This window comes from Sarcophilus harrisii, chromosome 1, assembly GCF_902635505.1.
Source record: "Sarcophilus harrisii chromosome 1, mSarHar1.11, whole genome shotgun sequence".
NCBI classification, from domain to species: domain Eukaryota; kingdom Metazoa; phylum Chordata; class Mammalia; order Dasyuromorphia; family Dasyuridae; genus Sarcophilus; species Sarcophilus harrisii.
Window position 1 is genome coordinate 529,249,825 of NC_045426.1, and position 24,171 is coordinate 529,273,995.

Consider the following 24,171-nt stretch of genomic DNA (forward strand, 5'->3'; position numbering starts at 1 on the left):
TTAATGCTAGTGCTTTCCCACTGTTATTTATCTTCTGTTGATCATGTATATATCTTTTTTATAAGTAGTCATTTACTTGCTGTCTCCCCCATTAGATTATAGACTCCTTGATAGTAATTTGGTTTTTTTTGCCTTTCTTTGTATCGACTGCCTTTGGCATAATGCCAGTTACACAGTAGATACTTCATAAGTGTTTATTGACTGACATCATTATGAGTAGTACCTTATGGAGGATTTCAACAACAGAAATATAATATTAAAAGTAAGAAGTTTACAATCCACTGAGGAAGGCTGTATTCAAATAAAAGTGTCCAAATGATATATGCAGGATAAATGGAATATCGCCTTTAAAAGAAGCAAGGAAGGGGAAGATGAAGAAGGAAATAGTTCTAGGCATGAAGGATACATATTCAGTGAAAATGTACATAGTGAGTGAACGCTTAGTAAACACTTGTTGACTAATAGGTATTGTACTCATTGCTGGAGATGCAAATAGAAAATAGTGTCTGCTCTTAAGAAGAGTGCTTTTGGTAGGGGGAAAGAAAGGGATTCTGGTTAGAAAAAGTAACAGACAATGAAGCAAGCCAGTAAGTAGTTGACACTGTTTCCTGAAACGCTGGTGGTGTTGATTACTGTTCTTAGACCATGAAGTAAAGACTGGGAGATTAGGAGAGGTAAACTCTTAGAAGCATGAAAGGTCATTGGCCTTGATTAAGCATGGTATAGGTCTATAAGAAATTAAAGGAAAGTACTATTCATTTTTTTTTTAAATAAGACAAATTATTGCATGTTATTTAGCAATGTATTTATTCTGTCTGTGTAGTAAACTTGATGGAAAGTTACATGTACTGCATTGCACATTTTCACCAAATGTTCTAGCTTTATTAGGATGAAATTAAACTTTTAAATGGATATTTGTCAAGAATTAGAAAATAACTGGTGCTATTCAAGTATTTGCCTGTAACTTTCTTTTGTTTTGTTTTGTTTTCTTTTTTTTCTTTTCTTGCCTGTAACTTTCTTTACTATAATGGGGTTAAGTACTATTGTTATTACCACTATTTATTTGTAGTATTAGTCCTACTCTGTTTAGACTAGTTAAGTGAATTCCATGGTGTCATACTTCTTAATTATGTGAATCAGGAGTTGAATCCAGGCCTTCCTGAATTAAAGTTTAATGTTCTATTCAACACTCTTATTTCTGTGTTCATGTAGTATTCTCCTTCATTTCACTTTTAAGTTTTATATAAGAAATAATACTTCTTAATTAAATAACTATTTCTTCCACATCAGAGACTAGAAATGTGTATCGATATTCTATCTTTTTGTGTGTGTTCCTAATTTTACATTACAATTATAATTCTCTTTCTAATTTTTCTAATTTCTTTGAAGTATTCATTACTTCTTAATTCCCATTCCCAACTTTTTTCTAAACCTAAGTGCACCACTTTTCATTCCCACTTCCCTACTTTACAAAATAAAAGTGACCTTGAGTCTAGGACATTACAAGTTCTGGGACTTAAATTACACAGTGTAACATCATTTTGAGATATATTAATTGATTTTTACTCCATTTGATCAGCTATGTTTTTTATAATTAATGTTACTTCCATCTTGTAACAATTTACCCTTTTGTAAAGTAATGTTATCAGCTTAATTTTTTAAAGCAAAATTATAAGCCTCTCTGGGTCTCCATTTTCTTCTCTGTAAAATAAGATGGTGTACTAGATGACTTACATTATCTCTTCCAGCTCTAGAACTGTGATATGATTCTCAAAATATGTTTCATCTTTAATGTGAATGATATCTTAAAAACTCTTGTTTACTGTGATAATCATGCAGTTAATGCAATCATATTTTTTCTTTCTTTAGGCTCAACAGTTCCCAGCTCTACTCACGGATTCCTCTCTTGCTGGCCAAGGTGGGTCAGGGTCGCAGCAAGTAATACTAGTGAGCCACACACCACATTCAACTTCAGGCAATTCTGATGAACTTACCTATCAGGTACAGCATGCTATTATGTTTGACAATTCTTAGATTTCTAAATGCTTTAGATTCAGTAGAATTAAAGTCAGTTAATAACTATTAAGTGCTTGCTAAAGCTCTCAATGAACTCAGTCTAATGGGGCTGAGAACATGCAAACATTTGTGTCCAAACAAAATATATACAGGATAAATTGTAGATCATCTCAGAGGAAAGACATTCAGATTAATAAAGAATGGGAAAGGCATCTGGCAGAAAGTAGGATATTAATGTGATTTGAAGGAAGCCAGGAGATAGAGATGCAACAAGAGAGTTCCAAGCATGAGGAATAGCCAGTGAAAATGCAGTCAGAAAATGAAGTGTATTTTGTGAGGAACAACAAAGATAAGGACATTGTCATTGGATTGTAGACTATATGAAGGAGAGGAAGAGGTAAGGAAACTTGAAATATAGGAATGAGCCAGGTTGGGGAGGACTTTAAAAGTCAAACAAAAGGATTTTATATTTGATCCTGGTAATAATTTGTTGACTAGGATGATGATATTGACAGATGTTGGCCTTCAGGAAGATCATTTTAACAGTTGAGTTCAGGATACAGTAGAGTGAGGAAAGACCTTAGCAGGGAAATCAATTCAGACAGTGTTAAAAGTGGCAAAGTGGTTGAAAAGGATGAAGACCGAGAAAAGGCCATTTGATTTGGCAGTTAAGTAACTTTATAACTTTCTTAAGACATTGGTAACCAAAGTGAGCAACTTCAGTTGAATGATGAGGTCAGAATTCAGAATGCAAAGAGTTAAGAGTGAAAAGAAAGGTGGTAAGTAGAGACACTGATTGTAGACTACCTTCTTGAGTTTGGCCTCAAAAAGGAGGAAATGAAGCTAGTGGAGAATGGATGGATCAAGTGAGGGTTTTGTGGGTTTGTTTGTTTTTTTAATATGAGAGAGATGTAGATATTTGTAGGCAGTACAGAAATGCCCAATAGAGAGGACAAGATTGAGGGTCAGTGAAATATAGTAAGGATGGCAGGAGGCAATCAGCTAGAGAACATTAGGAGTCATTTGTAAATATGGGAGGGAGGGAGTTACGTTGGTAAAAAGAAGAGCCCTCACTTAATGTGAGGCTAAAGTAAAGGAAAAGGTAGTAGTAGGCATCTGAGTTGTGTGAGATGAGAGAAGAGAGAGCTCTTACTTTTTGAAAAGCAAAATATGCAATTCTCAGGGTAAAGCAGTTGAGGTAGGAAGGGCAGTGGGGAGGGATTAAGAAGGTGTTTATTGAAGCAAAAAAGATTGATAGTATTCTCTTTTTACATTTTTATTTAGCTTTTCCCCAGATAATGGGTTCCGAGTGTTTCCAGCTTGGGGCTTTTATTTAAAAAAAAAGAAAGAAAGAAAGAAAAAAAAAAGAAAAGCTGATATGGATAGGAGGACTATCTGTCTTTGAGCTTCTGGGGTATATGCTCAGTAATGAGATCCTGGCTCTTTCTTCCCTTTCCTACTTTTCTAGTCTTTTACTTCATTTTACTCCCCTTTAGTTATTCTATGATCCTTTAATTTCAGCTTTCTTTCTATTCCTCTTTCAGAGTGTTTCATTTCCTAACTACATGTCTTTTTGTTCCCTAAACCTCAAATTCTCTCTTTACTCCTTTTTACCTCCTGGCTTCCCTGATTTTCTTCAAATCTCAGCTTAAATCTCTCCTTCTAAAAGAAACCTTTCCTGATGTTCCTAAATGTTAATTCCTTCCCTTGAACTTAGCTCCAGTTTATCATTCCTATATCTTGTTTTCAAGATGCATAATTGTTTGAATGTTAGACTGAGATCCCTGAAGAAAGGGAAATGCTTTTTTGCCTCTGCATCTATAATACTTAGCTCAGTGCCTGACACTTAAGAGGTGTTTAATAAAAGCCCATCAACTTGACTTTCTGCTTGAAGAATCTTTATAAATAAAAGAAGGGAATAATTATGCCCTGGTTTTGTTCAGAAAGTAATAGTAGAAAGAAATTACTTAGGTAGAATATAACAGAAGCAGACATCCTAAATTATAATATTAAGAAATAATTATGTAATAAAAATTTATTTCAGTTATAAAAACTTAAAAGATAAGAGATATTTTAGTATAGTTAAGACTCATTATTAGGCATATGAAATATATGAAATTCAAGGAAAACTGATCTTGAATTGGGGGCATTTCTAAAAGAATTCTTGTAAAGTCTTCAACCATCAATAAATTACATCTACCAAATTTTTTTCCTTTTAATTAAAACCATAAAGACAAATAGGGGCAAAAAGAATAATGATTATAGAAGACAAATAATTTTATTGTACTGAGATAAAGGTACTAAAAAAGATGTTGTGAGCCTCCTTAAAATTTTCTTCAGAAGAATCAATTATTCCAAAAGCACATTATGAAATTACCTGGTTCTGATTATAGGACATATTCCCTTAGGGGTAAAAAATACTTGCTTTGTCATAATCAAATGATTTTTTTTGAAAACATAATAAGTACAAACTGTAAAAATGTATATATTGCTTCATTGTAAATTTTCATTATAATCTTGTATTTGAAAAAGAAGCATTTTATAAGTTTCATACTTTTAAAAAGCATCAACATCATCATTTGCAAAAAATTTTCTGCTTGGAAAAACTTCTGTTTTGGGAAAAGAAATTAAGTAAAAAACCAAATAGAAATACAGAAATAAAAATCAAGGACTAATGACAAAAAAGTAAGACCTTTACAATGACCAGAAACAAATAGAAAAATCAATCATATGAGAAAGACAAGTATAAACTTAAATGTATACAAAATGAAAAGGAGGTCAATTCCATTGGATTATAGAGTACATGGAGGAGAATAAGGGTTAAAAGAATATAAAGGTATGAAGGAACCAGGAAATAAAGTACTTCAGAAACCAGATGAAGATTTTATAATTGATCTTGGAAGGAAAAGGTAGACATTGAAATTTAATTGGAATTTATTGACCAGAGCAGTGACATTGTCAGAGCGGTGTTTTAGGAAGAAGATGAGTTTGGTCAAGGAGAGTGGAAGATGGACTCGAGTGAAAAGACTTGAGGCAGGAAGACAAGGAGGAAGGCTATTGAAAAAGACCAGATATGAAATGCTCTTATCACTTTATAAATAAACTTTATTTTCTTTTATTTTTTAATTCACTGATGTGATGATAGAATTCATTTCATGAAAATAACTAAGGTAAAAGACATTTGTAACCTTTCAGATAGTTAACTCCTAGTTTGTTTTGTTTATGTCACAATACATAGAAAAAATGGTGTGAAACACTCCAAATTATAAGGGCAAGTGTTAACAACTAGCCATATTGACCAAAGAAGAATCTATAATTTGTATAAAAGATGAGTTTTGAGCAAAACTGCCTTCTAAAGAGACCATCTTAATTGAGTTAACAGCAAAATTGTAGCTCCAAGTAGCAAAATGATTTGCTATCAAATGGGCCTTTTGTTCTTGGTGTTTAATTGTTATTCAGTTGTGTACAACAATCTCTTTGGAAATTTTCTTGCCAAAGATACTGGAATGGTTTGCTGTTTTCTTCTCCAGCTCATTTTACAGTTGAGGAAACTGAGACAAACAGGATTAAATGATTTGTTCAGAGTCACATAACTAATAAGCATCTGGAGCCAGAGTTGAACTCAAAGAGAAGTCTTACTTGACTCTAAGGCTGACATTCTATCCACTTAGCTGCCTCAGGGCTTTTAGAACTACTTATTTAAATTTTAGATATCTGCTTCATACAGAGTTTTTTTAGTTATAACAATTTAGCAGCCAAGTTTAATTCCTGCTTGAAAATAATAAAAAATATCATCAGCATAGAAAAGAATTTTTTTTTAATATATTTCTGCTTTGCTGTGATTTAGGTGACCCAGAGGAAGGATTAAAGTGTTCTGATCAGAAAATTGAGTTTCAGAATTTGAGATTATTAAGTCACATAGTTCTTTTAAAAAGTGGGACTATTTGAACAGTATGTGGTTAAAGGTAAGATAAGAGAACAGATCTTATTTAAAATAGTTAACAAGGACATGGAATTATTTGACTACTAGAAGCCATGAATTGGAGGCAATTCATATTGAAATGAATATTAAAGCAACCTGGAATAACTACCATGGGCTAAGTTAAAAGTAATTGAGGAAGTTAGAATAGTAGTAGCAAAAATGATCACAAGAATAAAGACAGAACAATAGCCTCTGTAAAATGGAAATATGAATTAGCTCCTGTCTCACAGAATTGGGATAACAGAGATAACTAATATGTAAAGAGCTTTGCAAATCTTAAGAATTCCATGCAAATATTATCATTGTTGTCGTCGTCAATATAGTCTTTCTAAAACTTTTTTGAGTAGTAGTAACATCAGTGGTATCATGTTTAGTTTCTTAACCTCTTTATATTTGCTCGTTTCCATGTTGTATTTGATATATTTTTGTATCAACTGTTTACATGTATCTGTTTGTTCATAAATTAGGTATATTTGATACTTATTCTTCTCATCCCTTTCTTCTACATATGCATATTTCTTCAGATACCCCAATAATGAGACAACCTTCCTTATGACGCTAATATATTCCTTTTACCCTTCTCTTTCCCCCCAAATGCCCTTAGAAAAAGAAGAGAGCCATTCTATCTCCAGGACCTCTATTTTTCTTAATTAATCTTCTCAATATCCTTTGAAGATATGAGTTCTGAAGGAGTTCTAGCTTCTTCTTTCTCCCAAAAAAGGTAGTACTTCATCATTTTATCATCACTTCCAAAAGTGCCAAAACAAAAACACTAATCTAAGTTTCCCTCAACTCTTCTGTTTCTATGTTGAGATTCCTACTCTACTGGGTTTTTTATTTAAAATGTTTGAAAGTCATTTTATTACATTAAAGTCGTCGATTTATTTTTCCAAATAGTATTATACTCAGCTTTGTAGGGTAAGTCATTTTTTATTATAAGCTTCTATCTTTTGCCTTTTGGAATAAAGTATTCTAAGATACCTTGTCATTTTAAGTAGAAGCTACCAGGTCTTATATGATTTTGATTATAGCGGGTGCTTTTGAGGTTTTTTGGCTGAGGCAGTTGGGGTTAAGTGACATGCCCAGGGTCACATAGGTAGGAAGTATTAAGTATCTGAGGTCAGATTCTAACTCAGGTCCTCCTGACTTCAAAGCTGGTGCTCTATCCACTGCACCACCCAGCTGCCCCATTGATTATATATATATTTTTTAATATAGAAACAGTACACCTTTTTGGATGCTTCTGGTATTTTTTTTTTTTTTTCTCTGCTTTCAGTTTTGATTGTAACATTCTTGGATGATTTCAGGAGCTGATCAGTGAATTTAATCTTTACCTTGCCTTCTAGTACTAATGATTCTTGGCAGTTTTCATTTATGATTTTTTTAAAAAATCAAGAGTTTTCAGATAAATTCTTTTAAAAAAAAAAAAAGTTTTCAGGTAAGGCCAGTGATTCTTTTTTTTTTTTTTAATAAGTTTTTATTGGTATCTTCTGTTTCTTAAATTTTCATAGTTAAACCAAGTATCTTTCCCTTTTCCTCCTGTAAAGCCATTCCTTATTACAAATAGTGATTTTTTAGAGAGGAAAAACAGTACAACTAATGAATAGTTTGAGAAAGTCTGAAAACATTTGTAATGTATAATATTTGTCAAACTTGCAGCTCCATAAAAGGGGGTGGGTAGGTTGGGAGTGTCTCTCTTCGTTTTAGTCCTTCTTGATTTTTATATGTTACATCTACTTTGATTTGATTTTGATTGCTTTTGATCCATTTGCATTATTGTAGTTTTTATGTTTATTATTTTCTTGGCTCATTATTCTCTCAGGTCATACAGTTCTTTTCTTGCTTTTCTATATTTATTATCTGAATCCTTCCTTTACAGCCTAGCAATATTTCTTTACATTCATAGATCACAGTTTGTTTTATCATTCTTCAGTTGATGAGAATAGACTGTTTCCAATTCTTAACTATCACAAAAAACTCTCCTATAAATATTGTTGAATATACATCTTCTTATCAGTGGTTTCCTTGAAATATGAACTCAATGATAGTTTCTGGTTCAAAGGATATGGACATGTTAAGTCACTTTATTTCTTTGATTCCAAATTACTTTCCAAAATGGTGATATCATTTCACAGCTCCACCAACAGTGTCCATCACAACTCCTCTATTGTGAACTATTGGTTTGGGTCATTTTCCCTAATTTATAGGGTGTGAGTAAAGCCTCTGATTTGCTCTTCTCTTGCTCGGAACATTCTTTCATGTGATTGTGAATACTTGCAATTTTTTTGAGAACTATTTGCAAGTGTGATATAAAATATTCTAAGCCTCCTTTCTGATTTTCACTTTCTCCAGACTGATTTTCACTTTTCATAGTAGTAGTAGTTGTTGTTGTTTTAATCAAACAAGAAGTTTTTTCCTTGGCAATTTATGTTTTCTGTTTTATTAATTACTGGGTTGTTGGGTTCTGTTATTTTTGATTCTTCCTTGTGCAATGTAGTTCCATTGATCTATCTCCTATTTTTTAACCAATACCACATGATTTTGATGACTACTCTTTATAACATAGGTTGCCCTCTATCTCTACTTCTTTTCATCACTTCCCTTGATATTCTAATTTTATTAAGTACCCCTTCTTAATTTGATTAATGTCATAATAAAATATGTAAATTAATTTTATTACTATGCCCTTTTTTATTATAGTGGCGTGGTCTAACCCACAGTTATTGAATATTCTTTCAGCTATGTGTTCTTTATTTCCTTAGGGAACACTTTAAATTGAATTTATACATGTTTTTTGTGAAAGTTGTTAGGTCAACAAAACATGCAGCTTGGATGAGTGTTTAAGGTATGGATGGATGTTTTTGTTGTTATATACATCAATAAAATTATTTAAATATAAAAATGGGGGTAAGGAAATAGTGACATGCATGTCATTGCTTTTAATGACCTGTATGCAACTTATATAGAAGGAATAAAAATTTTTATTAAAAATATAAAATAATTTTCTTATTTTTTCCAGGTGACTGATGTTTCACCAGACCTGAATAAAAGCACTCAGTCTGAAAAAGAAGGTCGAGTACACCAGTGTTTTGAATGTAATCGCACTTTCTCATCTGTAACCATGTTAATGCATCATAGCAAAGAAGTTCATGGCAAAGAGAGGATCCATGTTTGCCCCATCTGTAGTAAAGCCTTCAAACGGGCAACACATCTAAAGGTAATTTTTTCTTTTAGAATCGTTAAATGTCATAATTATTGGGCTTTTAAACAACCATTATTTTATCAAAATAATTGATTTTGATTACAAGCAATTGTGGGTTTTGTTAGGACTTGGAAATCCTTCTTTCTTTTCCTAAAAAGAAATGTTATTAAACCCTACTAGAAGAAATCAGTGGTCTCAAATGCTTTGAAAAATAATTATCACCAACACTTAAAAATACAAATTCTATAAACATTTAAGAAATACTTATGCTTTTCTGGTTTAATAAATGTTACTGGAAACATAATTTGTCAGTGAAATTAGTCTTTATTGGATCCCCAACTTTTTCTGATTGAGCCTTTGAATCTTTTAAGAATATAACTATATATTAGATAATTGTTGTATCACATATTATAAATGTAGGTATCTGATCCTTCAATGAGTGCTGCTTTTATGCTCCCATTCTCAACACTACCTGATTCCATCATTGTATCTTTTGGCTTGAAGAATCGATTTTTAAAAGGCCCCAAAATTCACTTTATAAAATATTGGTTAAAAGATTCACTCCTTTCTTATATAATACCACCATGAAATTGGATTGTAGGGGTTTATGAAGAGGAAGAATACTTGCTCTTCAAAATAACAATAAATAATCCTCTCATATTTGGTACAAAAACAAAGAGATTCAAATTTATTTATTACACTTCAGTATGCATTTTAAATTTAGTGTTGAAGACACTAGATTAGAGCTACATAGGAGTCAAAGACAAAAGAAATAGTCCCTTTATTTTCATGGGCATTTACAAGATAATAACATATATACATATAGCATATATAAATTTCTGGGAGAGGAAGAGTACTAACAAACACTTCAGAGAGAACAGAAAAGTTTTTATATAAAGGTGGTGTCTATATTGAACCTTCAAGGGAACTAGAGATTCAAAATAGTGGAGGCAAGTAGGAAAAACCTTTCAGGAAAGAAAGAATTCAAAGACATGAAGATGGGAAAAAGAATGTCTTCTACTGAAATAATAAATGGTAGTTTAGCTACAATAAAATGCATGAGACAGTAATGTGAAATAAGTTTTGAAGACTGGATGGAACCAGACCATCACAGGCTTTAGATGTCAAAACAAGGCAGTTTATATTTTATTTTAGAGGCAATCGAGAACAATTAACTGAAGCTTCTTGATGTGGGAAGTGATGTATAGTGTATGCGTTAGAAGAGAGAAATGTGTGTTTTGTTGATTTGGCAACAATGTGTATAGATTAGAGAGAATTCTAACTAGGAAACCAATTTGGCTATTGTAATAGTTCATGAAGAGATCATGAAGTACTGGTGTGGTGGCTCAGGAAATAGAGAAGGGGAAAGGCAGTGAGAAGTAATAGATATTTTAACCTACTGTGAACTCTACTGTGCTTAAATACAGAGGTTGATTTTTTAAAAATTTAGAATTCTTCCTGCCCTGATGATCCTCCAGCTGGGAGGATAGTATGCATGTGAAGAAAGTAGAAGGCAAAGCATTCCACCTGTAAGGACCAAAAGGCAAAGGTACTTACTTTTTGCCTCCTTTAAATTATACTATAATGCTATTGCATTCACTGCTTTTCTTAGCTATTTCCCAAATCAGAAAAGGGAACTGTTTCCCAAATCAGGAATGATTTAATGGGAAAGACCAAAAACAAAAGATTCCCCCCCCCCAAAAAAAAAAAAAAAAAAACAGAAAAATTGTTCACATTCAATAGTAATTTTCTTTCTGGTATTGCCATCCTGGGAATGGAAGCATTCCATGGCTTCCATACTGTTTAACTTTCTTTCAACTTGGCCAAAAACTACATGCTTACTGACCAACAGATAAATATTAGCAAAATAGATGAAAAACTGGGAATTGTTTCTGTTGGGTACAAAAATTGCAAAGTCAATGTGATTCAGATTGCAGTTCTCATCAGAACATTTTTCCCCTGTGGATGGACTTGATACCAGTGCCATTATAACATGTGAAATCATCACCTTGGTTATTAAACTCTGCAGTGATTCTGGAAAAGCAGGAGCCCTTGCAAACAAAGGGATTGATTCTCAGTGCATAGAAGTTTTTTTGCTGTCTTTGGAAACTTGTCTGCGAATATCCTGAAAGTAATCCAGTTCTGGAGCTCATGATCAATGGTGATATCAATAAACATGATGACAAGTGGTTCTGGGTGATTTGACTTGGGGGCAACAATAGCAGTATTGGGAGTTTGTGTTCAGCAGACAGAATGAAGTTGAGGTCTCCTTTTGACAGTATCTGCAAAGTCTTGTTAATTCTTCTGTTCTCCAGTAAATGTCATATACCGCCATATGTTTTTTATAGGGATTTTACTGTGAAGCATTGTAAAGCACAAAATAGCATATGGTGTGGGGGCTACAATGATAGGTAAAAGGAGTAATCACTTGAAAGGTTGCATAGATTCTTATTCTTTCCTACCTAGCTTTATTTTCCCTAGTCTTATTTGTTATTGATTCTTCCATTTTTTAACCTTATAAGTTCTTCTACAACCTTCAGTTTGGATGGTAGGGGATAACTCCTAAGAAGGTCTTTTCTTCTGCATCTTCCATTCATCTAAGCTTAGTCTTCCTGTGGCATACTTCGCATTCACTCCTGGTTAAGCCCTACTAAAATGCTATTCTTTGCTTCCCAACACAATGCTTAGTGAAAAAAGACACTTCCCTTTTTAGGCCTCCAAAGGTTAATGATACCTCAAAGTTAGGCAATTGTTTGTTTCCTTTGGCCTTCCCACTACCTCAATACTTCATGGGATCCTTATCTGAACTAAATAATCAAGGGGCAGGGAGATGCATTTCATTTGTAAGTCCATTTTCCTTTGGGACTGGAAGGTTTGCACGCTCTATTCTTTACCCTTTGGAGATTTGTCTGCCCTTTTGCTTCTTAGGATCATTTCATCACAGTAACAGTAATATGCAATTAAGAACAAAATAAGAATGATTTGGGACTTTTTCATTAGGGGTCAAGAAAGAGACAACAGTGAAAAAATTAGATTTTGATATGCTTAATGGTGTAACTTAAAATCATTTTTAATGCTTAATGTGGCAAAATTACATGTCAGTCATTTATAACTTTTAATATAAAAATGAAAATATATTAGGTACAAAGAAGATAGAATGTAGTTCTCACTAGGGAATTTTTCTTTGTCATAGTAAGCATCCCAAGACTTTGGTAGGTAGCTTTTGATAAGCTCTGCTAATCCTAATTCACTAGCCTAAAAAAAATGATATTCCAGATTGATTTCCTTTCTAAAATAACATCTTTTTTATTGGGGGATTGATTTATTATTATTGACATTTGAACAATTGATGGCTACTGGCATTAGGTTAACTGGCACTAAATATAGTCAGATAGTTTGTTATCTTTGACTTTACAAATCTTAACATTGTTTTTTCTGTAGAAGCCATTATTGAATCTCATTATTTACTTTTAGAAATTGTTATTCATGCATCAGTGTTCAAGATAAAGATGCTCTTTTGAACTTCTTAGGTTAGATCTTTTATTTTTTGGGGGGCTCTGTTTTTTTTTGAACAGTGCTGGTCCCTAGAATCTTGCCTCTTATCTCCTTAATCTCAGTTTCTTCCTTAAAATAGGGAAAATAATAGCCCCTTTCTCACAAGATTGTGAAACTTAAATGAGAATTTATAATTATTGAATTATATGAGAATTAAATGAGGAAACACATATAAAGTACTTTGCAAAGCACAATATACCAGCATGTAAATTGTTATTATTGTTTTGTAAAGCTGATTAACTTGAAGTTAAATTAATTTTTAACTTTCCAAATACTTTTATAAAACATTGTCTATTTATCTTTAGTAGAAATAATCTGATCAAGTTGAAACAATTTTAGTTCTGTTTGTTGTGACATGAGGAAATATAACTTTGAATTATAAAATTCTGTGAATCTTTTCTAACAAGCCTAGTTTGGGGCAGCTTTGGTACATAAATTCCCTAAAGGCTATATATAATACCTCACACAGTGTATATGATGAGATTTAATAAATACTGTTCCTCAGATAATAGAGGTTTAGATGCCAAAGTAATCTTTCAAATCTGATACTTGTGATTTTAAGTACATATGTACCTCAAAAATATATGTACATGACACTGCTCCAAAGAATAGTACTGATAGTATTATTACTTATTACTTATTATACTTATTACTCAGTGTCGCTACTCTTCCCAGCTTTTTCTTCAGAAGTATCACACAGGTATTTTCAGTTGCCTTCCTAAAACACCAACCAGAGGTCCCACCAATTCTTATGTCCAGAATTAAATTTATCATCTCTTACCCTGAATCTCTTTCATCTGGCTTCCTTCCTCTATTAATTGCACTGTAATTCTCCCATCTTCCCAGATTAAAAACATCATATTTATTCATTTTTAATCCCACTCTATCTTCCTTATCACACATTTCGAATCAGTCCTTAAAGTCCATTTAATTCTGTTTCTACAGTCTATCTTGTATCCATGTCTTCCTTTTCTTTACTAGTAGAAGTATCCTAGTTAACTTACCTGTACTACTATAGTAGCCTTTTAACTGGCTCCTCTGCCTTTACTCTTGTAATGGTATTTGTACATTCATGCCAAAATTCATTTCAGTCAAGCAGTCCCCAAGTATGTATTAACCATTTTCAGATGTGGCCATTGCAGGGTTTATTTTGTTTTTCTCTGCTTATTTGTTTTTATTTTTTTCAAGTTATAGGTCAGGGGATTTCTTGGGGAGAAGGCTAGGGATGTTTCCAAGAGGAAAAAAAGAAAGAGGAAGGGTCATTGAAGCATTTAAAAGAAAATGAACAGAAGAGAAAGGAGACATATAAGGAGACACATACATACAAGACAGCTTTGAAAGTAATGTGAAATTTATTATAACTTGTTTTAAGTAGCAAACTATATAGATACAAATTTCACTTATAGTTATCTTTTTTCTGTTTTACTTTGCATATGGAAATGCATTTGGAAAGTATTAAGTGCAGTGTGTGTATATGTGTGTGTGTGTCTCACCAAGTATTAAGTGCCTTCTATATCCCAGACATTACATAAAGTAGTCACACTACATACATACTACATATTGGAGATAGAAGGATTAAGATGAAAGTCTTTGTCCTCAAAGGAGCTCACATTATATCCAGAGAAACTGTTCATATACATTTTGTATGCAAAATAAATAAACTTGGAGGAGAAGGTAGTAGTGAGAGAGAGAGAAGGAAGTAGAAGCTAGAGTGATCAGGAAAGGTTTCATGTAAAACATGAAAGTTGACCTCAGCTATAGATTTTTAAGAGACAGGGTGAAGAGGAAATAGATTCCAGAATTAGGAAACAACCTAGTACAAAATACATGGAGATAGGAAATTCTGAAATGTTGCAAGTAAGGAACGATAGGAAAACCAGTTTGGCTCAACTATAGAGTACATGAAGATGAATAATATATAAAAAGACTGAATTGTAAGCTAAGGATATTTTATGAAGAGCTTTAAAAACCAAACAGTAATTTCTGTTTTATCCTAGAGGATTATAGAGAGCAGTGAACTTTATAGGGGAGTGGCATGGACATATTTATGCTAGGGAAGTTATATTAGGTTGTTATTTGGAGGATAGATTGGAAAAGGGAGAAACATGAGGCAAGAAGACCAATTAAGTGGCTGTTGGAATAATCCAAGTTAAAAGTGATAAGGTCATGAATGATGTTGTAAAATGACAGTAGAAAAGGGGAGAAATGTGAAAAAAAACTATGGGGACAGGGAGAGTAAAGAGTAGAAGTTGATATTGATATTGAGTCCTTTGAGACGTCCAATTAGAAATGTTAATTTAAATTAGTCTGTTGGTCATACTGGACTGGAGCTCTGGGGAAAGAGATACAGTGGCCAGCTATGTATATTTTGGCATTATCTACATAGAAATATAATAAACTTAAGGGATGTGGATGTGAAGAGAGAAAAGAATTAGAACCAAGACAGAGTCTAGAGGCACACTCATACTAAGGAGTTCTGATCAGATTGACGAGGCAGCAGAAAAGTCTAATAAGTTAGACTAGGTAGGTTAGGTAGGAGAAGAATCAAAAGAGGACAGTGTCATAAACTTCCAGAAAGGAGAGAGTGTCTAACAGGGGTGGGGTGGTTAATAGTGTGGAAGGTTGTAGAGAAAACCTATCAGATTTGGCAATTAAGAGAGAATTGTTCAACCAAAAGCAACTGCTAAGATAATAATGAAAGAACCCATGCCCTAGAGGAGTTTGCATTAAACTAAGGAAATAAGTGTGTAATTTAAAGGAGAGAACTCTAATAACTGGAAGAAATCATTAAAGGCACCTTGAAGGAAACCACAGAAAGAAAAAGGGTGTGTATTCAGAGGCATGACGTGACTGTTGGAAATTGAATGTTATATAATAGCTAATAATATAGTTTGGCTGAAATGTAGAAAGGCTTGAAGGGTGAAGTTTGCTCTTGCTCCCTATGAAATAAGTCTAGAAAGTTAAATTGGCACCAGTTTATGGAGGGTTTTAAAAGCCACAATAGCAAGGTTATATTTTATACTAAAGGTATTGTCTAAAAGAGCCACTGAAGATTTTGAATAGAGTAATGACTAATCAGATCTGTGTCTAAGTAAAATTATTTTGGTGGTGGGTAAAGAATTTCAGAGACCAGAAGGAGACGTATTAGGAGGCTTTTGAAATAGTCATGGTAAGTAGAATTAAGTAATAGCTATGTTGGTAGAGAGAACAGGACAGATGTCAGAGATATTGTATAGTTAGATGTGATGTCTTGGCAAATGATTGAACATTGGAAGTGAGAGAATAAGGGAGGAAATGAGCATTTTTTTAAGCACCTACCATGTACTGGGCCCTTCATTTTGCAAACAACAACCCTGTTGAGATAGATATTATTATTATTATTATTATTATTATCCTCAGTTTTCAGTTGAGGAAACTCAAGCATACATGTTATATGACTTGCCAAAGATCATACAGCTAGGAAATATCAGAGGCTGGATTTGAACTTGTCTTCCTGACTCCTGTTCCAGTGCTCTAATCACTGCACTATCTCAGTGCTACAAAAGCTGAGAGCTAGGGATTCTTTACTTTCCCTAAAAAATTGTTATGCTTTTTACTTATTCCTAGGGTCCCAATAACATAATCCAGTGTAATGACTACTTCTTACTTTTAATGCATTTTCCATTTTTATTTCAGTTTTCTAGATCTGTTATTAATCACATGAGTTTGGTTACAGCTTACTGATGCATCTCCATCACTGCCTAGTCATAGCTCTCAGTTCTGTCAAAGACTTTATGCTCAGTCTTTACTTGAAGCATTTGTTCATGCCATACCACTTGGAATCCTCTTCACCTTTCTATCCAAATCTTAACCATAATTCAGAATCCAATTCAATTTCTACTTCAAATTCAACATATACCAAGTATGGCATACTTCTTCCACAAAGCTTTCTCTATTTAGCAGTTTCCAGTGCTTCAGTTCAACATTTGTTAAGTGCATGATACATGAGATGATGCCATTGTAGATCATAGAATTTTCTTTGGAGTCAATGATATCTGCATTAAAAATCTTGCTACTGACACATCCTAGCTGTGTGACCATGTATAAGTCTCTAGCCCTCTCAGTGCCTCACTGTAAAACTTCAAATTCTAGAAGTTTTCAGATCTGTGTGTTGGAAGGAGTTTCTATACCAGGAGTTCATTAATGAAATCACAAATCTACCTGCTCCTTCCCTTCTCCCCATGTCCCTCCAAATTACAAAATAACTTTGCAGGGTACAGGCAAGAAAGAGATTTAAAAAATAGTGAAAGTCCTGCCTTCAGAGAGCTTGTTTTCCTATGTGGTGAGGTGGATGTTGAGATGCACAAGAAGGCCACCGTACAGATAAGTATACTCGTGGAGAGATGTGGTTGAATCAAAAGAAAAATGCATACAGAGTGGTCTAGAAAGTTTGAGGAGAGGAAGACCATTTTCAACTCACTTGAACCAGCAAAGATATTAAGAAATATGTAGTAGTCAACCTTGAATATATATTACAAAAAGAATAAATTGAGAATCCATACACTAAGTTGTTGTTATTAAACCCTATCTTTGTAATTAATTGGATAAATGATTTAACCTCAGTCTATCTTCTTGATGTACAAAACAAAGGTGTTATACTGAATACTGACTATACCAACTTTTTTAGATGTCATTCAGTTTTCAGATTCTGTATTTGTAAGGAGTCTCACAAATTGGCAGATGGCTTACTGTGCAAGTCTGTTCATCTCTGGGCCCTGTGACAAGTGATAAGATTGGACTAGATGACCTCTGAGGATCAGAATTCTCTAGGCTTAAGCAACCTGATAAATAGAACAAAGTAGAGAATTAATAAAAGACAACAATTACTTTCATTATCCTCACTACATTGGGATTTTTTGTTGTTGTTTTTGGGGAGGGAGAGGGACCACTGTTTTTTCTCCCATGCCATTCCAAATTTATATCTTCCCATAAAGGTCTCAAAAAATTCATTCTTTTGTTTATTGAACAGGAGCATATGCAGACACATCAAGCAGGTCCTTCTTTAAGTTCTCAGAAGCCAAGAGTATTTAAATGTGACACTTGTGAAAAGGCATTTGCTAAACCAAGTCAACTAGAAAGACATAGCCGAATTCACACAGGTAATTAATGATTACAGAGTGATGCCCTTTTATTTTAATGATCCCCGAAATTAAGTTGTTAGTCATTGGGAAAACAAGATTCAAAGTGTAAATATTCATTTAACATGTAACCTCTAATAGATGTATTTAATGTATAAAGGGAAATTAATTTCACCCATTACCTAATGAATTTGTTCTTTTATATGACTTCATAAAGTCAAAGGTTTTGATATTCATATCCTAGTCATTTAGCTTCAAAATTGCAGTTATTTGCTTAATTTGTTTTTATATTGACTTTGGAAAATGGGGAAAGAGAAAATAACTTTTGAATAATATAATTTACTAGAATTTAATAGTATCTCTGTGATTTCAACTTAAATAGTTTATTTCCAAGGTACATATAAAGGCTTAAGATACTGCTAATGATATTACAATACAGGAATACTTACAATAGTAGTTATATATAAATTTTTAAATCATAAAATATATTCAGATGTTTATATTAAATTTAAAATTTGTGTGTGGTCTTTTTTTTTTCTTACTTTTTTTTTACATTGTACTTCACAAATTATAAGTGATAACTACATTATTAGTAAACTTAATGTTGTCATTTATAAGATCTTGGGTAAAATAGCATTTTAGATAATTGTGATGTTAAAGAAGTATTTCCAAAGAAATAGACATGATGAATGTTTTATTTTTGTAATTATATAGAATCTTTTTTAAGAGACAAAACTGAAATAGCTAATATTGGTAATGGAATCTAGCATTTAGAGTCTACACCTACATGCACATAACATACATTCTGAATTGTAACTCTGAGTGTTACAATTAATTGATTTAATTCAAGTATAACTTTTTGTTTCTTGTTTTTTGTACTTATGATATAGAAGCCACTAGAGATATAAAAATGAATAAAACATAATCCCTTCCAGGAGTTATACAAAGCTAGATCACACAAATAACTGTAATACAAATTAACATGAAGAATATGTGAGAGATTAAATAGAGAAGCATGAGAGATTTGATGAGGCATGGGTCATTTATTTCATGGAATTGGGGAAAATTCCTCTTAACTCCACTCTGTAGAATTTTTTTTTTCCTGTTAAAGGAACTTCAATTTGGTTTATAATCTTATAACTATATTCTACTTCTTCCTCTTCCCATTCCTAATATCTATCATATCTATGTGCTTCTCCTTTCTCACATTATCATCACTCTTTTTCAGCTCCTCTTTCCCTCTCATTATCACTGTTATAGTAGCTTCTTAAATAGACTCTTGGCTTCTAGTCTGTCTGTGGGCCAAGACATTTTCCACTTAGCAGCTAAAGCAATCTCATGCTTCATTCACAGAATGTCTGTGTCATTCCAATGTTTCAGAAAAGTTAGTGATTTCCCCTTTACAATTAGAATAAAAGCGTACCCCTTTTCTTGGCATTTTAAACTCTGTAAAATCTTCAGGCTTGTTGTGTATTATTCTCTTTCACATCCACCCTATTTCAGTTAAATTTACCTAATTGTAGTCTTTGAACTCAGAAATTAGTCTCCTGCCTACTTCTATTTGCATAGATGTATCTATGGAGTACACTTTCCCTCACTTCTAACTCAAAATTCTTAGCTTTTTTTTTTTCCCCTGAGGCAATTGGGATTAAGTGACATGCCCAAGGTCACACAGCTAGAACATATTAAGTGTCTGATGCCAGATTTGAAATCAAGTCTTCCTGACTTCAGGGCTGGTGCTCTAGGTGACATAATGGATAGTTGCCCCTCAAAATCTTTAGCTTCTTCAAGATTCAGGTAAAGAGCATATTGAGTAGGGTCCCTGTAATGAGCTGGAGACATTAAAAAATAGACAAGAATCCTACAGGATAGGTAGGCATGGAAAATTGTGATCTGAATCATTGGAGGTAATTATCAAATGTACAATATCACATATACATTTGAATATCTTTCCAGTAGAATATAAATTTTAGTGAAAGCCACATTATTATTAATGTCTAAAAGAAAACACAGATTATTAATATATCTGTTGTATTTTATTTTTATTTCTTTTGTTGCATATTTCCCAGTTACTTTTTAATCTAGTTCTAACCTTATTCTGGAGTGTTGTGAATTTACCTAACTCTCACCATATATTTGACACCACTGGTGTTAGAGGGTAGATTGAATCAAGGATAGATAGAGTAAGGAAGTACTATTAGAGTGCTATCATAATAATCTGGTTGATAAGATTGGAAAGCCTATAATAGGATGGTTTCATTGGAAATGGAGAGGATGAATTGCATGCTGAAGAGATATTACTGAGATAAAAATGAGAGGATTTGGCAACTGATAGGATGTGTAGGACTCAATAAAAAGATTAAAGATAACCACAAGATTACAAGCAATGGTGACTAGAAAGATGACTGTGACATTCAAAGAAAATTTGGGGAACAGGACAAGATAAGTGAAAAAAAAAAGTTCTGTTAAATTGACTTTTTGACATGATATGTTTGAAGTGCCAACTGGCTACCTGGGTAGAGATAATATTAAGCTCTGGGGGAAAAAATACAAAGATGAGTTATAGATCTAGAATTGATAAATGCATGTATGGGATTAAATAAGTTTTTCAGGAGAGAGAGGATAGACGACAGCCTAGGATAGAATTTTCATAACATCCTCATTTAAAGATTTACAGAAGGTAGACAAGCCATAAAGGAGATAGGCAGAAACAGGAAATGCATTATTGAAGAATCTAGAACAAGATTGATAAAGTAAGAAATCAAGAATAAATGAAGACCCAAACACTATGATGAAGTCAAACAGGGCAGGGAGGAAGAAAGAGAGAAAAGGAGATTGTAGTCATAGAGAAGAATAGAACCTTGTCTCTCTCTTACTTTGTGTTTTTTGGTTTATTTTGTACACTATTGCCCATTCTGCTTCTAAGAGTATAAATTCTCTGAGGCAGGACTATGTTAGTTTTTTAGCTTCACACTCCCAGTAATCTTAACACAGTAACTTATCCATCAATTCTCACATAGTATTCATGTCCATGATCTTAATAAAATTTTGTTGAAAATTGCTTCAGATTTAACTTTTTCTTTGCTAATTCAGAAAGCTTTTTTCCACTTTGTGTTTCTTGACTATTTTCCAAGTAAATGAAAATTTCACATAGATGAATTTCCATATTGGTAGAATGTTATATTATCTGCCATTTATAGAAAATGTGAAGGTAAAGGACAAGTGGAAAATAGTATATTATAAAAGAGTCAAACTAAGAAATTATTTGAAGCAAAATTATTTTTATCCTTTCAACAAAATACATAGTCCTATAATTAGTATTGAATGTAGTTTATATCTGTGGCTTTCTGCCTTAAAGTGGTGCCTATAACTGCCTAATTTGGTGAATAAATGACAGAAATAAAGAATGCCATAAATATGCCTGAAAAAGTAGACTTGTTTCTTAACTTTTTTTTAAACCAATAATATTTGTAGCCTGTTTTGGAAAATGTGTAGAAATAAGCAATATAAAAGTATGTACAATTGTTCTTACTTTTTGTGTATTGATCTGCATTATTAGTAAATAAATGTCTTGAAAGTGAACCTCTTTTAGACAAAATAGCTAATTTTATAATTTAATTAATAGTAATTTAAAACAAAAATTTATTTGAACTCACCAAGAAGCAGTACTTTTGAGGAATCAGTGATTGGGATTGTTAACTGTATTTTATACAGTTGCATATTATCATGAAACAGATTTTAAAATAGTCCTAACCATGATTTATTCATTAAGTTGAAACCCATAAACATATGAAGATTTTTTGTCCGGGGATTTCAAATCTATTTCTGGATGAAATGGATAATATAATTATAAAAAAAAATTAGCTTTCTTCTAAACAAGTGAATTATTCCAGAGTGCTGTGAAATAATTTATAGAAACACAGAGTTTTTAGCTGAATTACAAGAAAACTTGATGAAGTGATAGAAACCATTTTAAGTATTATTTTATTTGTAGAAATAAATATGTAGAATGATATGCATGAAAATAATATGAAGGTTTTAAGTAGCATAAAAATTTAGTTCTAATTCATTACTTTTAAAAAGCTTTTTGTATCCTGTCTTATAATTCTCTCCTTTCTTGTTTTCTATGATACTGCTCTCTGCTTCTGATTATTTCTTCTCTGTATCCTTTATTCATTTCTCTTATTTCTGTTGTGAAAGTTGGAGTATTTCTCAAGGCTCTGTTCTTGACCAACCTCCCTTTCTTTTCTCCATTTGCTTTGTTAAATTCATCCAATTGAATGTGGATGATTCCTAAATCTATATATTCAACCCCACATTTCCATTTGCATGCTTGTATATCTTTTATCTAAATACTTTTTTCTTGACCTCAGTGTCACCAAAATTTAATCCATCATCAATCCATCATCTCTTCTCTCAATTTTCCTTTTTCATTTGATAGTCCCAGTATTCTCCTAGTAACCCAAACTCAGAATCTTGGAGTGAACTTTGATTTCCTTTCTCCCTTATCCTCTCTACCTGGTGATTTTTCAGCTATAAAATATTTTGTTCAGTTGGTCCTACCTTTGCACTGGCACTGTCCCTTCAGGATCTTAATTTCTATCACTTAGACTCTTGAATAAAATCTGAAATCTACTGGCTGCAATGTTCTTTGTAATCTTATTTTACCCTGCCTGTCCAGTTGGGTGTTTCTAGAGATTTTTAAACTGAACAAGAAGTATTTATTGAATGGCTCCTAAATTTCATACTCAATTTTGTGGTAGATAAGAAAACTAGAGTTTACACTGAATTCTTGGGACTTGAAACAAGTACCTATTAAATTTTTATGCTCTTTCAGTATGGATTAACCAAGATAAAACAAGTATAGATTGTCTTAGGGATAGGATCATTAGTGGGCATTATATTAAAAAATAACATCTCTATTTAAAAAAAAAAAACTTGACTTATTTTCCAATGTGTCTTGTTTTCTTTCTTTTTTTTTAAATGATAGCTCTTTATTTTCAAAATACATGCAAAGATAGTTTTTAATATTCACCCTTGAAAAAACCTTTTGTTCCAAAATTTTCTCCTTCCCTTCCTTCCACCTTCCTCCCTTAGATAGCAAGTAACCCAATATATGTTAGACATGTTAAAATTCTTCTATATATATTTATACAACTACCATGTTGCACACAACAAAACCAGATCAACAAGAGAAAAAAAAAGCAAGCAAACAAAAATGATGAAAATATGTTGTGATCCACATTCAGTCCCCATTTTTCTCTCTGGGTGCAAATGGCTCTTTCCATCACAAGTCCATTGGAACTGGTTTGAATCATCTCATTGTTGAAAAGAGCCAAGTCCATCACAGTTGATCATCACATAATCTTATTGTTGCCGTGTACAATGTTGTCTTGATTCTACTCACTTCACTTATTATCAGTTCATGTAAGTTCCAGGCCTCTCTAAAAGCATCCTCCTGATCAATTCTTATAGAACAGTGATATTCCAAAGCATTCATGTATCATAACTTGTTTAGCCGTTCGCCAACTGACAGGCATCTACTCAGTTTCCAGTTTCTTGCCACTACGAAAAAGGCTGCCACAAACGTTTCTGCACATGTGGATTCTTTTCCCTTTTTTATGATCTTTTTGGGATATAAGCCCAGTAGAGTGTGTCTATTTTCTAATGGATTCTGATATAGGAAATTTTAAAAATGTTTTTCCTTCTCTTAGGAGAACGTCCATTTCATTGTACGCTGTGTGAAAAGGCATTTAATCAGAAGAGTGCACTTCAGGTACATATGAAAAAGCACACAGGAGAAAGACCTTACAAATGTGATTACTGTGCAATGGGCTTTACACAGAAAAGCAATATGAAACTCCATATGAAACGAGCACATAGCTATACTGGTAAGTAGTATTATTTTAATTTTTTCTTAAGTGAGTGGATTGAAATGCCCCAATGGAAGAAAATGCTGAGGCCAAAATGATTCCAAAATTTTTATGTAGTGAGTTTTTTTGTATTCACTTCTATCCATTTTAGGACCAGCAACCATAGAACATGTCTTAAATTTAGATGATAGGTCATTAATTTAGAATTGGAAATAACCTCTTAGACATCCTCTAAGCTGTCCCTTTCATTTTACAATTAAAGAAGTTGTGGCCCAGCAATGGTAAGTGATTTCCCAAGCTCATGGAATAAACTTCAAAGCTAGGATTTGAATGCATCTTCTCTGAATGTCAGTCCCGGATTCTTTCCTACTGCACCTAGCTGGAAGGAAATCTCTCCTGATTACTTAAAGAGGAAATAAGGTTGCA

The 24,171-nt window shown here is 32.8% G+C and overlaps 1 protein-coding gene across 6 annotated transcripts in view; it reads left to right on the plus strand.

Annotated features, from left to right (window-relative positions):
• The window catches only part of ZNF236 (zinc finger protein 236), a 226,146-nt gene that overhangs the window by 195,663 nt on the left and 6,312 nt on the right, over window positions 1–24,171 (plus strand). For 5 of the 6 annotated variants that reach the window (XM_031946721.1, XM_031946717.1, XM_031946720.1 and 2 more), the window contains 4 exons: window positions 1,870–2,001; window positions 9,018–9,215; window positions 17,764–17,893; window positions 23,587–23,763. In XM_031946721.1, the coding sequence (XP_031802581.1) occupies window positions 1,870–2,001; window positions 9,018–9,215; window positions 17,764–17,893; window positions 23,587–23,763 (637 nt within the window). The remainder of the gene's footprint in view (window positions 1–1,869; window positions 2,002–9,017; window positions 9,216–17,763; window positions 17,894–23,586; window positions 23,764–24,171) is intronic. The other variant, XR_004230997.1, reaches the window with a different exon arrangement.